This window comes from Podarcis tiliguerta, assembly GCF_965153285.1.
Source record: "Podarcis tiliguerta genome assembly, chromosome: 2".
Taxonomy (NCBI): Eukaryota; Metazoa; Chordata; class Lepidosauria; order Squamata; family Lacertidae; genus Podarcis; species Podarcis tiliguerta.
In genome coordinates, this window is record NC_139535.1 from 13,578,497 (window position 1) to 13,599,492 (window position 20,996).

Below are 20,996 nucleotides of genomic sequence, written 5' to 3' on the forward strand. Positions count from 1 at the left end.
ACATTATTATGGGTGTGCAACGGAGCCATGCAGTCTGCCTTGATTCCCCTAAGGGAGTCTGCCTTCTCTCTTCAATTGTGGAAGAAGCGCTGTCCCGCTGCCAGTGCTGAAGTGAACTGCCGCCCCAGTCAGTTTGCGTACGTGAAATCAGGGAAGCACCTAAATATATTTGACTGGCTCTGACTTTCTCATTACAGAAGCGGACGGAATCGGAGCGGCAGAAAATCATGGCCGATTTCAAGCAACTGCACCAGTTTCTGGAAGAACAAGAGCGCCTCCTGCTGGCTCAACTGAAGGAACTGGACGAAGGGATTAAATCCTGTGGAGACCAACATATTGCAAAACTCTCTGAGGAAATGTCCTCTATTGATGACCTTATTAAGGAGCTAGAGGAGAAGCAGAAACAGCCAGCGACTGAATTCTTGCAGGTAAGAGTTGGCACAATTAAATAGTCCAGGTTGTCCTGCGGGTAAGGGTTGTACTCCCAACCACTCTGTTGGTTTATAGAAGTATTCATAGTAGTGATGTGCACTGGCCACACGTTTTGTTCAAAACTGTGATTTGGAGCTTCATCAAACTGCATGATTCAGGTTTGATAGAAGTGGGTGGAATTTGCAGGCAAAGCCGCTCCTGCAGTATGGATGAAGCCAGCCAAAGTACAATGGATCCAGGGAGTTATTGTGCTAGCATTGGCAATGGCACCAGCAACACCTGGCCAGTTGAGTTCTCCCTCTACCCAATTCAAACATGCCCTCGCTGTTGTGTGTAGAGCAATATACATCATGAGCGGTAGCAAGTTGACAACTGCTTTCAGGCTGGTGGCACCAGTGGTGAGAGCATGTAGCAGAGCATAGCCTGGGATCAGTTGCAGTTGGCAGAAGATCCCAGGCGTGCCATCTGTCTGCATTTCAGGAAGAAGCATAACTGGGGGAGGTTGTGGGGCAGAGAGCTCCTCTGTTAATCTCAAGCCAGGGTTGCCATGCATCTGGGAAATCCCAGACATGTCCTCTTTTGGGGGGGCCTACATGTCCACCTAGGGGGATTTTCAAATTTGAAAGCAAATGTCTGGGTTTCTGTAGTTTTTTAAATTGTATGTGTGTGGGGTGCGTGTTGGGGTCAGAGGGTGATTGCCCCCCAAAAGCTCAATTAATGTCGAAATTCTTGCAGTATGGCAACCCTATCTCAAGTTTTCACCCCCTCCGTCTCAAATAATCAGAAGAATCTGCAGCTTAGTGAGCAGACAATGGAGATCGGGGAAGTATAGGACCATGCGATGCGAAGTTTCCATCTGTCCGATATGTAGGAGGGGACTGGTGCAAGAGGCTGAATTAATATTATTCTCTCTCTTCCCTTCTAGGATATCAGAAGCATCTTGCAAAGGTATGTGGCTTTGTTACGCACAGTGGGCTGATATGCATCTCCTGTCTCTCCGAAGAGAGCTTAGATTGCTTCACTTAAAACCATGTGCCAATCTAATTCACGGATCACAGACATATATGCCAGTTATTCATTGGATTGCAAATTTTCTGAAATTTTGTGATGTAGCTTTGATGGAAAACTTTTGTATTGGGGAACAGAGGATGCACATAAAAGGTTTATTTTAGGGGAAGAAGTGATGGTGTTCCTCCGCCTATTGTAAACTTTATTTCAGAGCACATTATGATGGTGATTTATTAGATTTCTTACTCGCCCTTCACTTTTTGGGCAGACTACAACAATCTCAAAATAACCCTAATATACATATCCCAGGTGTCAAAAGCCAAGGTAAGATGACACTGTTATTAGATGCAATGTACATTCTGTGCTTTGGGAAAATATTCAGCATTTTAAAAATCAATTTACCTTAGGTTTTAGGCATTTCTGACCTAGCTATAATTTTACACAGGGTATGCTAACCAATGTCTCCATCTAAAATATAGGCAGGTTGTTTGAAAATATTGTTTTATATATTGACAATAAAGTTGAAAAAAAATGAGTTAAAATCTAAAATTACATTTTAATGTAATTATTTTATACTTAAACATTTTACATTGTTTTTAACTCTACATTTAATAGTAGACTTAACATATTACCGTGTTGTATCTGCTCTGTTATCTTCTCTACTGGTTATTGACCAAAATATATATACATAATTTTATCTCATCTGCAAATTTTATATGAAAAGTATATGTAAGCTAACTCTTTATTCTTCTCCTTTATTCTTCTTATATTTCATGATAGAAAATTTTTCAGTGTATAATAGGTGTTTGTAATTGGGCAGATGATTCTGCTGCCTGCCTCCTTTCGCTTTCTGCATTTGTGCTGTTTCTGCTTTTCTTCTTCATCCCAATGCTGATACGAGACTTGGGAACAAAGATATGAATTGCAAATAAAATTTGTTTGCTTCTTCCTAGGTGCCATGAAAATAAAGCTGTGGATCCAATAGCTTTTCCTCCCGGATTTAAAAAGCGAATCGAGAAATTCTCTAAAATGCATCCTTTCCTGGAGACCACCATGAAGGAATTCAAAGGTAACGAAGGGTCATTGCGTTAACTTCTGGAAAATGGGTTTGAAAATATACCTCATCTTATCCCGTTGCGAGTCCAACTGTGGGTGGGAATTGACTGCTTGGTGCGTGGAATTTAAGATTTTCACATTTAGAATTTCCCATTAGATACTCTGAATCTCAGCATTTGAGGGATCTGCGTACAGGACCTTTTCTTCCTTTAAAAATCTGAGCAAACCATCTGTATTGGGCAATGGTTCCAGCTCTCCCTTGCTTATCTTCATAACACTTAATGGTAATGATGCAAGAGGGCCAAAGGTTGGATACGTTGGCTAAATGTTAGCTTTTTCTTTTTTGCACGATCACAGTTTCAAGCACTGTAAATCTAAAGCATGACCCCTGGAGTCAAGTATTAGTAGTAATTTGTTTCTCATAACGCTTTTCTTCCTTAGACACTGTGCTCTCTGGGCCGCAAGAAAAGAAAGGTACATTTCCAGGTTTGGCAGATCTTTAAACAATTTTTGCAGATGAGTAATAATAATAACGGGATGTGGGTGGCGCTGTGGGCTAAAGCCTCAGTGCCTAGGGCTTGCCGATCGAAAGGTCGGCGGTTTGAATCTCCGTGGCGGGGTGCGCTCCCGCTGTTCGGTCCCAGCGCCTGCCAACCTAGCAGTTCGAAAGCACTCCCGGGTGCAAGTAGATAAATAGGGACCGCTTACTAGCAGGAAGGTAAAAGGGTTTCCGTGTGCGGCTCTGGCTTGCCAGAGCAGTGATGTCACACTGGCCACGTGACCCGGAAGTGTCTTCGGACAGCGCTGGCCCTTGGCCTCTTTGAGTGAGATGGGCGCACAACCCTAGAGTCTGTCAAGACTGGCCCGTACGGGCAGGGGTACCTTTACCTTTTTAATAACAATAACAATAACAATAACAATAATTTATTTATACCCTGCCACTCTGAGTGGCTCCCAACAGAATATTAAAAACATTTAAAGCTTCCCTAAACAGGGCTGCCTTCAGATGTCTTCTAAAAATCTGGTAGTAGTTTTCCTCTTTGACATCTGGTGCGAGGGCGTTCCACAGGGTGGGTGCCACTACCGAGAAGGCCCTCTGCCTGCTTCCCTGTAACTTGGCTTCTCGCAGCGAGGGAACCGCCAGAAGGTCCTCGGCGCTGGACCTCAGTGTCTGGGCTGAACGATGGGGGTGGAGACACTCTTTCACGTATACTGGACCGAGGCCCATATGGGAGGGTTTTTGCACGGAAGAGAAAACTTTCAGCTGTGTTTTGGTGTCAGGAAGCAAAAATCTGTCTCTGCGTGTCTTTCATGCTTCCCTCGCCTTTCCATCCGTGCATGTGCACAGACTGATGTCTCGAGCAGATAATCTGTGACGCCGAATGACAGGAAGTGAAGAGCTGCCTTTATACAAGGCTCAAGTCATTTCACCCATCAAGCTTAGTGACTGGCAACAGCTCTCCAGGGATTTATACAGGGCTCCTTTCCCTGTCCTACCTAGAGATAGTAAAGGTAAAGGGACCCCTGACCATTAGGTCCAGTCGTGGCCGACTCTGGGGTTGCGGCGCTCATCTCGCTTTATTGGCCGAGGGAGCCAGCGTACAGCTTCCGGGTCATGTGGCCAGCATGACTAAGCCGCTTCTGGCGAACCAGAGCATTTACCTTCCCGCCGGAGTGGTACCTATTTATCTACTTGCACTTTGACGTGCTTTCGAACTGCTAGGTTGGCAGGAGCAGGGACCGCACAACGGGAGCTCACCCTGTCGTGGGATTCGAACTGCCAACCTTCTAATCGGCAAGTCCTAGGCTCTCTGGTTTAACCCACAGCGCCACCCAGAGATAGTAGAACCATAGAATTGTAGAGTTGGAAGGGACTTTGAAAATCATCAATTCCAACCCCCTGCAATGCAGGAAGATGCAGCTGCCCCATACAGGGATCAAACCTGCAACCTTGGCATTATCAGCACCACGCTCTAACTAGCTGAGCTGTCCATGCTGTTTGCATACAAACCTGCATTGCAGGGGGTTGGACTAGATGTCCGTTGGGGTCACTCCCACCTCTATAATTCCGTGAAACCAAATGCCCTACGCAAGTGGTTCTCCCTCTGCTTCTGAATTTATTTTTATGGGGGGAATACTTTCCCAGGAGTACATTGGTTTCTCAAGCCACCTCCCAGCTCAGAGCTGCATAAAACTTGGATGTAGGTCATGGGTAGGCAAACTAAGGCCTGGGGGCCAGACCAGGCCGGATTGCCTTCTAAATTTGGCCCACGGACTGTCCGGGAATCAGCGTGTGTTTACATGAGTAGAATGTGTCCTTTGATTTAAAATGCATCTCTGGGTTATTTGTGGGGCATAGGAATTTGTTCATTTTTTTTTTTTCCAAAATATAGTCCAGCCCCCCACAAGGTCTGAGGGACAGTGGACCAGCCCCCTGCTGAAAAGGTTTGCTGACCGCTGAGTAGGCGCTAACTCCTTTGCGGGCCTGCCTCCCTAATCCTTTCCTTTCTTTTGCAGGTGAAGACATGCCCAAGTTAGTACTATCATCATATTCCACCTTGCCCTGGGGTTCTTACAGAGGTCCCAACGAATTGCTTTGTTGTTCCTATGTCATGGGAGTTGAGAGAATCACCTCTGGGACCCATTCCTGGATAGCCAACTTGGGGGGTGAAAAGTTCTGGGCCGTGGGGGTGGCCAACGAGACTTTAAGGGGATGCAATATTGTCAATTTGAACGCTGGTCTTGGGATCTGGGCTATCGTCCGGACTTCCGCTGGTGATTATTACCCAACCACGGCTCCGGGAATATCCCTGGGTCCATTGCCCGGGTCTAGCAATACAGCCTGTAAGTTGGAGAAGCTCCAGTCCAAGAGGATCTGTGTGTGTGTGAACTATAAAAAAAGATGGGTGATGTTTTCGGACGCTAATTCTCACAGCATCATCTTCACTTTCACCAATGCTGCGTTCTCTGGGGAGGGGGTCTGCTCCTGGCTCAGTGTGGGGCAATGAGATGAGGCTGTCCTTGGGTGCAATCAAGATCCATCTGAGAATGGCAAAACTCAGTTGGGCCAAATCCTTTAAAGGAAGGGAGGGTTAGGTGGAAGGAAAGAAGAAAGGCACTGAACCCTCTTCCCTCCCACCCTCGTCAGACTTCCCTCTCCCTCCCACCCAAAAAAACCTCCCAGCTGTTTACCCCCCTAGTGTAAAGGTTTCTTACATTGGGGGGGAACGTCTGGCAGAAGTGCCTTTGGCAGGTAAGGTTGTATGTGTGATGGGGAAAGGGGTCAGAACTCTAAGTTCCCCCACTTTATGGGGAGTTTGTAGCTGATGGATTCTGACATGCTGTGTCACTGCGGTCACATCTGATTTGGGCCTGAGAGCGTCCTGTGCCAAATAATGTTATGGCAAAACATAAAAAAACCTACAGTGCAACCACCAATTTCTTCTTTCTATCTCTCCCTGCCCCCCTGCAAGTTGTCTTGGGGCAAATCTGGATCATGGCCTCCTGTTGTTTTGGGGAACCACATTGTTCCCCCTTCTTGCTCTCTCTGGGGCTGATGGGATGTCAACAACACTACGGCTCTGCTACCCTGATGTGTAGTTTGTGCAAGTCTGTTGTTGGTAAGGGCTCAACGATAAATAAAACAAAAACCCAAATGAAGCACTGATTCAATTTGGGACGTGGCATACAAGACTAAACTTCCCAATAAAGTAAGTATGAAGGAGGGAAAAGACTGGCAAATTGCCCTTTCATTAGAAAAAAAGTGAACCTTTTCATTTTAGTTTGGAATAGTGGGGTACAAGAAGTGGCGCAACCTTATTCATTGTCGGCAGGAACAGAGACGAGGGCGCTTACAAATCTGAGGTTCGCGGAAAGGAGGTTTCAGTTTTATTGTTCCTGTTTCATTAACACTCAGTAGAGTTTCCAGAGTTATGGAATATGAAAAAGTCTGCAGTTGTTTCCATAGAAAGAGAAATCTGATATTCAGCAGTGCTTCTGTTTTGTGTATTTTGTGTTTTTTTCTTTTTGCAGTTCTGTATTAATAATGGCGTTTCCTTTCACTATTATGTCTTTAACATCCGAACATGAATAAAACAGTAAATGTTTATCATTGGAGAATAAAGGAATCATTCCATTTGTGATGCAAATATACTGGAGCAATGCAGCCTTGTTGGGGAGTTGACCTGGCTGTAGGGGGTTCCTCTCTACTTCCTCCCCCCGCCCCAAACCTTCCCAAACAGGGAGACAATTATTTCCGGGGCCATTTCCTTGGTTCAGCAAAGATACAAATATAAAAATGCAGCTCCCTTCTACAATTGGATTTGAAGACTCATACAAACTCGCAACATATGAACGACTTGCATATAAACGCAGACTTGCCGTGGACAAATTCAATGATATTTGGAATCCATTCTTACAAATACTGTAATTAGGTTAAGATCTGGTGAAGAACAACCTTGTAAAGTAAAAAAGGAAAGATACAACCGTCAGTCACTCCGGCCCCCAGTGCAATTGCGGAAGCTTCAGCCAGAGGGTGTCTGTGTCTCTCTAAATTATGAACAAATATCAACAATCTTTTCAATGCCAGCACAAGATATCCCTTCACTCTTTCAACAATGCCCCATTCTGTCACAAGAGGATCTCCCAGATCAGTGAGACACAACTGAATGTGATTGGAAGAAGCAATATTATTATTATTATTATTATTATTATTATTATTATTATTATTTATTATTATACCACCCTATACCCGGGGGTCTCAGGGCAGTTCCTAAGAACATGGGTGGCACCAAATCCCTATAAAACAGATTGGAGGGGCAAGATTTCAAGGACAACTTGAAATTTCATAGGCCAGCTGAACCCTATCCCATGTTTCTCTCTCCAATTGTTTTCCCTACGAAAGGGTTCGTGGAGTTATGCACTCAGAGAAGGGTATATAGAATTTGAACCCATATAAAAGCAGGTGGCGTTATGGTACAAACATAATGGAAACAGTGCTCCCCACAAAAGCTAATGAAGAAAATACCAATGAATTATCCCCCCCCCCCCCCGAGAGCTATAGAACAGTTGCATGAAACAGTCCCAGGTGTCTTTTCACTTAGGTGATGATGTTCGGGTTTGGAGGAAGGTGGGTGGCTGGGTGAGGAAGGAAACTAAGCTTCATAAGAGGGGGTGGCGAATTCAAAAGTCAAAGTTACTTGTCCCCAAATCCTCTTGGGACTGGAGCAACAGTGTTTGCAAGAAGATTCTGTTTGAGAACTGGAGGTGGGAGGCAGGAAACCAGTTCTTCCCTCACTGATTGCTTCTCAAGTAAACAATTGTTTTTCTTAGGCTTTACAGTGGTACTTCTAGTTACAAACTTAATTCGTTCCGGAGGTCCGTTCTTAACCTGAAACTGTTCTTGCTTTCTCTAATGGGGCCTCTTGCTGCCGCTGCACCGACGGCACACATTTTCTGTTCTCAACTCAAAGTAATTCTTCCAGGTTAGTGGAGTTTGTAACCTGAAGCGTTTATAACCTAAGGCGTTTGTAAGTCGAGGTTCCACTGTACTTCCTTTTTCTTCCTGCTCCTGTCAGTTAGTATTTGACCTTTTATTAGCCTCATGATGGCCACATACCTCTCGCTCAATTTTTCCTGGGGACTGTAGTTAGTTAAGGGTGCTGGGAAGTGTAGCTTTTTGGGGTAAACGGCCATTGCCAGGATTCTTTGGCAGGCACCTTGCACTTTGAATTCATGGTACGGATGTGAAGCTGCACACTGTAACGGTTTTCCGTGGCTTATGCTGTTTCTTTTCAAAAACTGTGAGTCACCCAGAGGGAGGGAAAGGCCCGCCCTGTGGTTTGAAACTGGGAAAACGAAACTAAGGCTTTTATTCCCATTTCAGGCAGACGAAATGGCAGACGAGAGTCCAGTCCAGAACCTCAGCGAGGAAACGACATGCTGCATTTGCCTGGAATATTTCACAGATCCAGTGACCATAGAATGCGGCCACAATTTCTGCCAAAGCTGCATCACCCAAGCGTGGGGAAGATCGGACCAAGATGCTTCTTGCCCTCAGTGCAGGGAACCTCGTCAGCAAAGGAATGTCAGGCCCAACCGGCAACTGGCCAGCATTGTGGAAATAGCCAAGAAATTCAGTCTTCAGATGGCCAAAGGGGCGGAAGCGCTGGGAAAAGTTTGCGAGAGACACCAGGAGCCCCTGAAGCTCTTCTGCAAAGATGACCAAGACCCCATCTGTGTGGTGTGCGACAAATCCAAGGAGCACAGTGACCACAAAGTGATCCCAAAGGAGGAGGCCTTTGAGGAGTATCAGGTAGGGAGCTGTAGGATTGGGGACCAGGCTTCCAAGAGATGCTCAGTTATCCTAGGGATGGGGAAAATATTTCAGCCTGAGGGACACATTTTTCTCTAGGCGACATTCAGGTGGGGTGTGTGGGTGAGTGTTTGTGTCCCAAACGCTGCTGCTTATTGGGACCCGAGGCAAAAGGGGACAGAGCAACACTCAAAAATTTCACCTTCTGGCCACATGACCCAGAAGCTGTACGCCGTCTCCCTCGGCCAATAAAGCAAGATGAGTGCCACAACCCCAGAGTCGGTCATGACTGGACCTAATGGTCAGGGTTCCCTTTACCTTTACCTTAGCTGTTTGGTGCAATAGGTACCAGCACATGGTGCCTTTGGATATTCTAACACAGACAACATCTGGTTTCGTTGTGCCATCAGGGAAGTATTAGGTGCAGTCCTATCCATGCAGAAAATGCTGAGCTTGTTTGGCTCAACATATTTGTGTGAGAAGACATTCTCTGCTATGAACTTTAACAAGAACAGCGTGAGGACAAGACTAAATGACTCTCATCTGTGTGGCATTTTGCAGATCAAAACCACTGGCTTTGAACCAGACCTAGCCTATGTCCAGATCTCAGTTTCACCCTTCACATTAGTGCAGGCAAGTTTTGTTTTTCCAATTGAGATGAATACGTTCTAAAATCTCAGTTAATGTCAGTTGGTCTAAATCAGGTATAAATATATTTGGACACAACATGTATACCTGTTCCTGTTCATATTTTTTGAACTTAAAAGTTGACAGACAACCTTTATTACCAATAATATGTAATGTACTTTACAATGTTTCTGACATGTATTTCAACTTCATTTTTTTCCCCATCTGGCCTTCAGATATGAAAGGCAGAGTGATTTAACACCTGTTTAGATTTGTCATCCATGTGACGAAATGAAAAGTATGCCGTTTGCAATAAACTTTGCATAAGTACTCAGTGATACGCAGTACCAGCACCTTTCCACCCCAAATGTTAAAAGTGTGGCACTTACAGTAACAACTTCTTGGTGAATACTTGAAGGGGTTTTTTAAAAAAAGAAAAGAAAGAAGAGCGAACTCTGAGTAGGGCTGTTCACCAGCCACAAGCTTTGGTTCGCACCCCAATTTAACTTTGGAAAAGATCATGGTTTGGTGCAGAAAGTTTTATGAGGCTGCTACGATTTTATGAGTATATCTTTGCTGCCAAAACTAACCCAAATGCCTTTTTGGCCACCCCAGGGTAAAATCATGCGTCATTTGGAGTTCCTGAACAAACAGAAAGGAGAAATTCTGTCTTCTAAACTGACGGCGGAGACTGAAAGCCAGAATCTGCTGGTAGGTGCAAATCTTCTTGCCTCTCCAGGATGGTTATACTTGACAGAGTGAGGCCTGCATTCTGCGGTGAAGCCTATGCTTCACTTGCACAGTGTCCCAGGTTTGATCATTGGTATTATCAATTAAATGGATATTGGGTGGTAGAGTTGAGAAAGGTCTCTGCTTCAGACCTTGAAGAGCAGCTGCCTGCAAGGTTAGGCAACATTCAGCAGGATAGGCTAAAATTGGTAGGGTTGTCTAAGGGCGAAAGTAGTCCTTGAATCCAAAAATGCCAGCCATGCCATAATAATAATAATAATAATAATAATAATAATATTTTCCCAGCCACTCTGGGTTGCTCACAACAGAATTAATGATAATAAAGAAGTGATAAAACATCAAACATTAAAAACTTCCCTAAACAGAGCTGCCTTCAGATGTCTTCTAAAAGTCAGATAGTTGTTTATTTCCTTGACATCTGATGGGAGGGCGTTCCACAGGGCGGGCGCCACTACCGAGAAGGCCCTCTGCCTGGTTCCCTGTAGCTTTGCTTCTTGCAGGGAGGGAAATGCCAGAAGGCCCTCGGAGCTGGACCTCAGCGTCCGGGCTGAACGATGGGGGTGGAGACACTCCTTCAGGTATACTGGGCTGAGGCCATTTAGGGCTTTAAAGGTCAGCACTGACACTTTGAATTGTGCTCAGAAACGTACTGGGAGCCAACGTAGGTCTTTCAGGACCGGTGTTATATGGTCTCTGCGGCTACTCCCAGTCACCAGTCTAGATGCCGCATTCTGGATTAGTTGCAGTTTCCAGGTCACCTTCAAAGGTAGCCTCACATAGAGCGCATTGCAGTAGTCCAAGCGGGAGATAACCAGAGCATGCACCACTCTGGCAAGACAGTCTGCAGGCAGGCAGGGTCTAAGCCTGTGTACCAGATGGAGCTGGTAGACAGCTGCCCTGGTCACAAAATGACTCCCAGGCTGTGCACCTGGTATTTTAAAGAACGAAGTGACCCCACAAAGCTAGTCCTCCTTCTTCTCGTCACTTCCTCATGGCCCTACTATTAGGCAGACTGAGGTAGCCAAGCCAGGCTGAAGATGCCAGGGAATAGAGAACAGCAGCAGCTTAATAGATCAGTAGGTGAGCAGCGGGAAAATATTGAGGACAGAGCCAAGCAAAGTGGCCATGTCTTGCAAAGCTAGCCTGCCTGCTGCCCTCAGCTGTGACTGAACTTCTGTACCATTGTGAGTGTTGAAGTAAACATCAACTGCCCTGCCAGTCAGCTTGTGCACATGGAATCAAAGGGACATCTAAATGTTTTTGTCTGGCCTTGACTCTCTCCTTGCAGAAGCAGGCAGCCACGGAGAGGCAGAAAATCATGGCTGATTTCCAGCAATTGCACCAGTTTCTGGAAGAACAAGAGTGCCTCCTGCTGACTCAATTAAAGGAACTGGACGATGGGATTAAAAACTGTAGGAATCAATATATTGCCAGACTCTGTGAGGAAATTGCCTCCCTGAACAACCTAATCAGGCAGCTGGAGGAGAAACAGAAACAGCCAGTGACTGAATTCTTGCAGGTGAGCAAGGGTGGAACAAAACCATCCAGGTTGTCCTCTGGGGAAGGGCTGTACCACCACACACTCGGTTCACTGGTCTATAGATGTATTTACAGTAGGAGTGTGTGCTTCGATATTTGGTAGATATATATAAAGCAAAGGGGAAAGTACTAAACTGCTGGAAGGAACTGGGTTGGTCAAAGAAAGCTTGACAAAAACAAGGAGTCCATTTAATGTCCCTTCAAGTTGCATCTTGTTGGTGTCTCCTTACATCTGTCAGTGTCAAGACCCTGTCCTGGCAACCCTTCTACCTGCGAACAGGTACCTAAAGTCAGCCTAATTGTCAAATAAAAAATACCTGTCTGTGTGCACAGCTCAATCCTAGGGAGAAAATGGAATCCCTTTTATTTTTCATTTTCCCAAAATCAACTTTAAAGACTCATAACACTAGCCCCCAGAACTATTTGTCCCCTTCCTTCCTTCCTTCCTTCCTTCCTTCCTTCCTTCCTTTACTCCAGTTACACTTGTCTCTCATGTTTTCCTATTTTCAGACTGATTGTCCATAAAACACTACAGGAAGTTAAGTGATTCCTTTTCCCCCTGCTCCATAACTGTAAAGTCTACCTTTGTGGGAGAACTGTTGCAGTTATCACTCATTCCCTCTGAGGGAGCAACCATGGGCACTAATTTCATCCATTTTTTATTAAAGGTTATAGAGGTTTCCTTAAAAAGAGAGAAAGGGAGCCAAAGCTGCCCAATGGGACGCCCCCTGCATTTATTTGCCTGCAATTTGCAAGGTTTAAGCTACTCTGGAGGGACAAAGAGGCTTGCAAATTTCATCCACTTCTGTCAAACAGAAACAAAGTTAGAGCCATAATATGGAACATTTGTGCTGGTGGAGCTTAATTTTTGACAAAGTAGAATTGAATCTGGACCCTATGTTGCACTGGGCAGCGTACGAAGTACTTCAGGGCGAAAGAAATCAATGTTTTAAACCAGGGTTGCCAAAACCAACACATGACCTTGTAACTTACAAGGGGGTTGGACTCGATGGCCCTTGTGGTCTCTTCCAACTCTATGATTCTATGATTCTAAAGGAGGCAAGAAGGCATGTGGAAGAGAAAGCCTGCGGAGGACGGGTGAGGCCCCACTCCAGCCTGCTCCCCCTTAAGGCTCTAACATGGCAAGGGCTGAGAGCAGCTTCTCACGCCCGCCTTGCCCAGTGGAGCCCGTGGTCCCTGGACCAGCCCGTTGTCTCTGCAGAAAACATTGTGTTATACATAGAAAGATACAGTATGTCCCCTCTGTGAACTGGTGTGTGGGAGGGGTCTGGTGCAAAGGACTGAATTTCCCCAGGCCGTGGGGAGCAGTGGCGTAGCGTGGGTTGTCAGCACCCGGGGCAAGGCAAGTAATTTGTGCCCCCTAACCCGGGGCAAGGCAAGTAATTTGCCCCCCCTCGCTGCACTGTCCCTCCCCCAGATAGTCCCTCGCTCTCTCTCCGCACCGCACGCCTGGCACCCTCCCCTCCACAGTGGGCGGCGACCCGGCGGCTCGGATCGGATTCGCACAGCCAGCACTGCAGTGAGAGAGAGTGAGTGAGCCAGGTAGGGGCAGAGAGCTGCAAGTGCGAGCGCGCCCCCCCTGCACCCCCCACGCTACGCCACTGGTGGGGAGCCCTGAGAAATTAATAATTATAATTTGGACTATAATTTGGTCTTTTTAATTTTAGTTTTTTTATTTTAATTGGAGTATTATGGTTGGATATATTAATTGGATGTTTCTTATTGGAAAATCAATAAAAATGATTTTTTTAAAAAGAAGGACTGAATTTCTCTCATTCTGTCTCTTCCATCTAGAATATGAGAAGCATCCTGGAAAGGTATGTGGTTTTGTTATGAATAGTAGTAATGATCTCCTTCTTCTGAGGTAAGGGATAAATTGATTTGGTCTATGTGAGCCAATCTAATTCTGAGTTTACAGACCAACAAGCAGATCAGAAAACAGTTACCAATCTGATTGCACACTTTTACAAATGTTGTGATGCCTTTTTTATCCAAAACTGCGTATCTCGTGCGGGGAAATGTACAAAAAGCTTATTGGGGGATACCTAGAACAGCATACGAAAAAGGATAGAATTTGGGGGTGGGTGTTATGCATATAAAATGCATATTTTAGGAAGGAGTGATGATATTTCTTCATCTACTGTATACTTCATATCATATCGGAGTTGGTGGTGGTGGTGGATTATTAGATTTCTTACTTGCCCTCCACTGTCAGGTTCCAGGGCAGCTTGTGGATTAAAATACAATATTAAAAATAGTTAAAACAAATTACAATCCAAGAAAACTGGGTGGGTCCTAAAATACATCTCCTAGATGACAAAGGCCAGGGTGAAGAGATGTGCTTATTAGTTACTTGTGTGCATTATCTGCAAACATAATTTGTTGGAGTAAATATTCTTTAAGGCTCTGCTCCAGATTCACCCGGATCCTCGACCAAATTGGGCCGATTTATACCCTCTTCTGATCAGGTAGAAGCAGCGACAAATCACAACTTTGTCACATGTTAATCAGGCACTTCTGACCTAGCTGTAATTTTAAACGTGGTACGGTATGCAACGTGTGCGTCAAAATGTCAGACAGATAGTTTTAAAATATTTCGGCATCTTCACAGTAAAGTTTATTTTAAAAAAAGAGGTAAAATAGATTACGGATTCATCATTTATATGTAATTTTTAAATGAAAAAATGTGTATGTAAATTTACACTTTATACTCTCCACCCCCTTATACATCATTTTCTAGTTTGTAATAGGTCTTTGTAATGGTCACAGGGCAGACAATACCGTTAGTTGCTATCACAGGACTTCATCCACACTTCTGCTTTTCCCGTTATTTCTAGGCACACTTCCGAGAAGCTTTTCTTTTGTCCCACCGCTTTTCCTCGGAAAACCTGCTGCTTGCCACAGAATTGGAAGAAACATAAATCCACAGAAAACCCGATAAATGTTTGGTTCTATTTCGCTGTTAACCCACAGAAAACCCGACTGACCTTTGTTCCGATTCAGTGGTAAACAGCAGGGACTTTCCTGGGGAAACCAGGGGGAATGAAAGAAAAACCTATCATGGATGAGCCCTTGGTATCTTCCTGCTGTTCCCACTTTTCTCCTTCATTCTGACGACTGAATTAAGAATGACTTGAGAATGACCTGATGGAGCACAATAAACCTCACTTTCTTCTTCCTAGGTGTAATGAAAATGAAAATAAAACCATGAATGCAATAGCTTTTCCTCCTGGATTAAAAGAACAAATAGATAAATTCTCTAGAATGCATTCTTTTTTGGAGAAGGAAACCAAGAAATTTAAAGGTAACAAAGATCGTTGTGTGGTGTTAGTGTGGGATGATAGATAGATAGATAGATAGATGATAGATAGATAGCTAGATAGATAGATGATAGATAGTTATAGTTGCATGCCATTCCCATTTCTGAATGATAAATATTCTGGGGGTTCCAGGCTGGTTCCCAAGGATTCGAATTTCCTATTGGCAAATGAGGCACAGCAGAGACTGTGGTGTCTTTAGGATATATGGTTTACTTACACATATATACAATCTGAATCTACGATGGAGGGGTTCACAGCACAGACACCCCAAGAGAGTCTTGTTTCTCCCATAGCCACAGCCTTGCATTCAAAACAGGAATCAACCATTGTGCTCTGAGCCAGTGTGGTGTAGTGGTTAAGCGTGGTGGACTTGTAATCTGGTGAACCGGGTTCGCTTCCCTGCTCTTCCACATGCAGCTGCCTTGGGCCAGTCACACTTCTCTGAAGTCTCTCAGCCTCACTCACCTCACAGAGTGTTTGTTGTGGGGGAGGAAGGGAAAGGAGATTGTTAGCCACTTTGGGACTCCTTAGGGTAGTGATAAAGTGGGATATCAAATCCAAACTCTTCTTCTTCTTCTTTTTCTGGCCTGCTGCCTTTTACAACCTGTCGCATCCCTAACCTCTACTTCAAAACTCTGGTTTTGTCTTCTAACTCTCTCAGAGCTGGGGGAGGGGGCCTTTAGTGTACCCCATTATTGGTACTGTCTGCAGAGGGGGGGTCTAAATCACATGAGGATCCTACATGAGATTCTAATGTGATTGGGGGCAGGGAATAGAATGCCAGAAGAAAAGAGCAATGTATGGAAATTTCAATTTTCACATGTAGAATCTGCCATTAGATATCTTATGTCTTGACATTTGAGGGTTCTGTATGAGGGTCAGTTTAAAATTCCAAGTGACTTTTCAGTCTTTGGCATTGATTGCAACTCTTCTCTGAGCGCACCCCCCCCCCCCGCAACATGCTAGCATAACACTTAATGCTAATGCCGGAAGAGAGTGAAAGAGGGAGTAAAAGGTAAAGGGACCCCTGATTATTAGGTCCAGTCGTGACCGACTCTGGGGTTGAGGCGCTCATCTCGGTTTATTGGCTGAGGGAGCCGGCATACAGCTTCCGGGTCATGTGGCCAGAATGACTAAGCCGCTTCTGGCGAACCAGAGCAGCGCACAGAAACGCCGTTTACTTTCCCGCCAGAGCGGTACCTATTTATCTACTTGCACTTTGACATGCTTTCGAACTGCTAGGTTGGCAGGAGCAGGGAGTGAGCAACGGGAGCTCACCCTGTCACGGGGATTCAAACTGCCAACCTTCTGATAGGCTCTGTGCTTTAACCCACAGCGCCACCCGCATCGCTTGAAAGTACTATGGCTAAATTTTAGATTTTGGCATGAATACACTTCCAAGCTCTCAAAATCTAAAGCATTGCCCTTGGAGCCAAGTTTGAGTATTGACTTTTTCCTCATTTCACTTTCCCCCCTTAGACGTTGTGCTCTCTGGGCCTCAAGAAAAGAAAGACACGGCTGTACCCCAAGCAGCACAAGGTTTCTTGTTTCCCAAGCTGCGTCCCCTGGGTTCGTATTTCCTTTTGGCAAATGAGGCACAGCAGAGACTGTGGTGTCCTTAGGATATATGGTTTATTTACACATATAGGCAATCTGAGCCTACGATGGAGGGGTTCCCAGACACCCCAAGAGAGTCTTGTTTCTCCCATAGCCCCAGCCTTGCATTCAAAGCAGGAACCAACCATCGTGCTCTGGTTCTCTTTCCGTCTTGCTGCCTTTTGCAGCCTGTCACATCCCTAAACTCTAGTCCAAAATACTGGTTTTGTCTTCTAACTCTCTCAGAGCTGGGGGAGGCAACTCTTCTCTGTGCCCCCCACCCCAAACATGCTTTCATAAGACTTAATGCTAATGCCGGAAGAGGGTGAAATATGGAGTGCTATGGCTACATTTTAGATTTTGGCACTTGCAAACATTCTAAATCTAAAGCATTGCCCTTGAAGCCCAGTAAGAGTATTGACTTTTTCCTCATTTCACTTTTTCCCCTCAGACGTTGTGTTCTCTGGACTTCGAGGAAAGAAACGTACATTTCCAGGTTTGACAGATCTTTAAACAATTTTTGCAGATGAGAAATGGGAGGGTTTTGCGCTTCAATCTCCCAGCAGCACAAGATTGCTGGGGTCCCAAGCTTCCTGCCCTGGGTTCGTATTTCCTTTTGGGAAATGAGAGGCTGCAGAGACTGTGGTGTCTTTAGGATATATGGTTTATTCACACATATATAGAATCTGAGCCTATGATAGAGGGGTTCACAACACGGACACCCCAAGAGAGTCTTGTTTCTCCCATAGCCACAGCCTTGCATTCAAAACAGGAATCAACCCTCGTGCTCTGATGCTCTTTCCATCTTCGTGCCTTTTACAGCCTGTCACATCCCTAAATCCCTATATCAGAGCTGGGGAAGGGGCCCTCCCAAGTGCTGTCTGGCACAGAGCCCCCTCTCTGTCTTTCTTGATGGCCCAATTCTTGGTTAATGGCCCAGACTAACTGTGTACATGGAGACCCCAACTGGGACTAACTTTCCTGGCTACTCCCCATTGATGCAGCTGCCCTCCTTTCGCTTGGCTCCCTTCCCCTGTCTGCAGTAGGACAAACAGGTGAATACTAATTCCTACTGCAGTCTGGTGAATGAGAGGACTGGGAAGCAAGCAAGAATAGCTGGAGCTACTGGCTCCACATTGAAAGGAAGTTCTGAAGTGGACCGTTGCTTGCTCTGAAGCTGGTTCAGACTCATCAAAGCCAAATGTGGAGGGAAGACTGTGGCTCTCTTGTGCTGTTCAGTTCTCCCGCACGCTTAGAACCACATGAGGGACATCAGAGATATGTGCACTAGCTCTGTCCCCTCTAGTGTACCCCATTATTGGCGCTGACCACAGAAGGGAGCTCTAAATCACATGAAGATCCTACATGAGATTCTAATGTAATTGGGGGCAGGGAATAGAATGCCAGAAGGAAAGAGCAGTGTATGGAAATTTAAAGTTTCACACGTAGAATTTGCCATTAGATATCTGCTATCTTGACATTTGAGGGTTCTATGTGAGGGTGAGTTTAAAATTCTGAGTGACCTTTCAGTCTTTGGCATTGATTGCAACTCTTCTCTGAGTGCCCCCCAAAACATGTTTTCATAACACTTCATACCAATGCTAGAAGATGGCAAAAGATGGAGTTGTAGTTGTTGTTTAGTCGTTTAGTCGTGTCCGGCTCTTCGTGACCCCCTGGACCAGAGCATGCCAGGCATTCCTGTCTTCCACTGCCTCCCGCAGTTTGGTCAGACTCATGCTTGTAGCTTCGAGAACACTGTCCAACCATCTCGTCCTCTGTCGTCCCCTTCTCCTTGTGCCCTCCATCTTTCCCAACATCAGGGTCTTTCCAGGGAGTATTCTCTTTTCATGAGGTGGCCAAAGTACTAGAGCCTCAGCTTCAGGATCTGTCCTTCCAGTGAGCACTCAGGGCTGATTTCCTTCGGAATGGAGAGGTTTGATCTTCTTGCAGTCCGTGGGACTCTCAAGAAAAGAAAAGAAAAGACTCTCAAAGAAGATGGAGTACTATGGCTAAATTTTAGATTTTGGCATGGACATACTTGCAAACATTCTAAATCTAAAGCATTACCCTTGGAATCAAGTATGAGCAGTGGCGTAGCGTGGGGGGTGCAGGGGGGCCCGGCCGCACTGGGCGCAACATCTGGGGGTTAGGGTTAGGGGGCGCAAATCCACGGGTTAGGGGGCGCAAATTACTTGCCTTGCCCCGGGTGCTGACAACCCACGCTACGCCACTGAGTATGAGTATTGACCTTTCCTTATCCCATTTGACTCCCCCCCCCCCTTAGATGCTGTGCTCTCTGGAGCTCAAAAAAAGGAAGACAGGACTGTACCCCAACTCAATCTCCAAGCAGCACAAAATTCCAGAGCTCCCAAGCGGTTTTCCCAGGTTTCGTATTTCCTTTTGGGAAATGAGATACAGCAGAGACTGTGGTGTCTTTGGGATATATGGTTTATTTACACATATATACAATCTGAGTCTACGATGGAGGGGTTCACAGACACCCCAAGAGAGTCTTGTTTCTCTCATAGCCCCAGCCTTGCATTCAAAACAGGAATCAACCATCATGCTCTGATTCTCTTTCTGACTTGCTGCCTTTTACAGCCTGTCACATCCCTAAACTCTACTTCAAAACTCTGGCTTTGTCTTTTAACTATTTCAGAGCTGGAGGACTGGGAAGCAAGCAAGAGTAGTTGAAGCTTAACATTTGAGGGTTCTTTTTTCTATTTAGAATTCTGAGTAATCTTCATTACTTGGTATTGATTTCTCTGAACCCCCCCCCCCTCAATGTTTTCATAAAATGTAATGATAATGCTGGAATGCTGTGGCTTGCTGAAGTCAGCTGGGAGTTCACCACACCTCAACTGGTGTGTGTGTTATGAGCACAGCAAGCGGAGTCATCAGAGATTTCCTGCTCCCAACCGAACAGCATCTTCCAGAGTTTGTTAAGGGGGAAACTCCTCACACGCAGTTCAAAGTAACCAAGTGTTTAATGTCTCCAGACACAAGACCAGTCCTTCATCGTCTTTGAAGTAAAGATACATATGAGCAGATCCATTGACAGTGATCACCATGCTAGCTAATGCTTCTGTATAAAACCCACGGCCTCTTTCCCTGAGTCCTACAGAGTCAGACCCTGACAGCAAATGGGACAGGGCACAGACAAGACAGACAGGATGAAAGCAATGCCCTAGAGGCTACTTTTCCTGTCTCTCCATGTAGGCACATTTCCTGGACCAATGGGAGGGTGAATGACTCCACAAGTCGCACACTCGACCTTTCTGGTGTTGCTATGGCAACCCAGGGCACCCGGCACCCTTATCTCAGAACATCCAGACGTGGGAAATGTGCTCCTCAAGGCACAAGCCCAAGCACTGTGCAATTTCACCCATTGTTCACATTACACCAACACAGAAGAGGGCAAACGATCATATAAGATGGCTAAATTTTAGATTCTGGCGTGAACACACTTCCAAGCACTCTGAATCTAAAGCATTACCTTGGAAGTATCAGTATTGACTTCTTCCTCATATCACTGTTTTTCTTTAGATGTTTCGTTCTCCTGACCTCAAGAAAAGAAAGACTTACCTGGCAGGGGAGACACCTTGATCAAGAAAGACAAATTCCACCAAAAATCCATAGAAGCCCTGGTGAAGATATTTCTCTTTCTGGACTTCTCCAAGGATGTGATTCAAGTGCGCTCTAAATTTGTTAAAGCAAAAGCCCTTGCTAGGGCAAAGAATATGGAATGCTACATTCAGTTCTTGGCAAAGTCTTGTATTCAGTACAGTGGTGCCCCGCAAGACGAATGCCTCGCAAGACGGAAAACCCGCTAGACGAAAGGGTTTTCCGTTTTGGAGGTGCTTCGCAGGACGAATTTCTCTATGGGCTTGCTTCGCAAGACGAAAATGTCTTGCGAGTCTTGAGATTTTTTTTCGCTCCCCACCCCCATTTTCTAAGGCGCTAAGCTGCTAATAGCCTTTTAGCAGCTAATCCGCTAATCCCTTAAGCCTTTAATAGCCGCTAATAGCCACTAAACCGCTAATAGCGCTAATCCGCTAATCCGCTAATGGGGTCAAACTCACAATCTCAACCATCCAGACTTTGCAGAGGCATTCCTCACTAAAATCGGTTGACACCCTGGAACTGAAGCTTTGATGACTCCATTAACTGATTAATAAGAGGATACACTGTTGAAGACATTGTTTTGCCAGTCTGGGAGTTCGGCCAATAGAATGGAGTGTCAACAGTCAGCAGTGAAAATCAACAACAAAAGAATGTTTTATACCACCTGTTTATCGACTAGTGAAGCAGCAAAAGTCACCACTACTTTTTGA

The 20,996-nt window shown here is 45.3% G+C and overlaps 3 protein-coding genes across 5 annotated transcripts in view; 2 read left to right on the top strand and 1 right to left on the bottom strand.

Moving 5' to 3' along the window:
- Positions 1-20,996, bottom strand: part of LOC310670491 (zinc finger protein RFP-like) — a 94,495-nt gene that overhangs the window by 35,380 nt on the left and 38,119 nt on the right. The gene's annotated exons all lie outside the window — the stretch shown is intronic.
- Positions 1-20,996, top strand: part of LOC310670603 (zinc finger protein RFP-like) — a 33,070-nt gene that overhangs the window by 9,071 nt on the left and 3,003 nt on the right. The window contains exons 4-8 of one of the 3 annotated variants that reach the window (XM_083426181.1): positions 198-428; positions 1,358-1,380; positions 2,394-2,509; positions 2,938-2,970; positions 5,014-5,736. In XM_083426181.1, coding sequence (XP_083282307.1) covers positions 198-428; positions 1,358-1,380; positions 2,394-2,509; positions 2,938-2,970; positions 5,014-5,504 — 894 coding nt within the window. In that variant the 3' untranslated portion in view covers positions 5,505-5,736. Of the gene's footprint in view, positions 1-197; positions 429-1,357; positions 1,381-2,393; positions 2,510-2,937; positions 2,983-5,013; positions 5,737-20,996 lie in introns of those variants that run through there. The other 2 variants (XM_083426180.1, XM_083426182.1) reach the window with 2 other exon arrangements.
- On the top strand, positions 8,239-20,268 carry LOC310672932 (zinc finger protein RFP-like; the record flags this gene model as incomplete). The annotated part of the gene is made up of 8 exons (XM_083430616.1): positions 8,239-8,809; positions 10,052-10,147; positions 11,475-11,705; positions 13,541-13,563; positions 14,929-15,050; positions 16,546-16,635; positions 18,947-19,047; positions 20,209-20,268. The coding sequence occupies exons 1-8, from the start codon at positions 8,276-8,278 to the stop codon at positions 20,266-20,268; spliced, it is 1,257 nt and encodes a 418-aa protein (XP_083286742.1). The 5' UTR covers positions 8,239-8,275.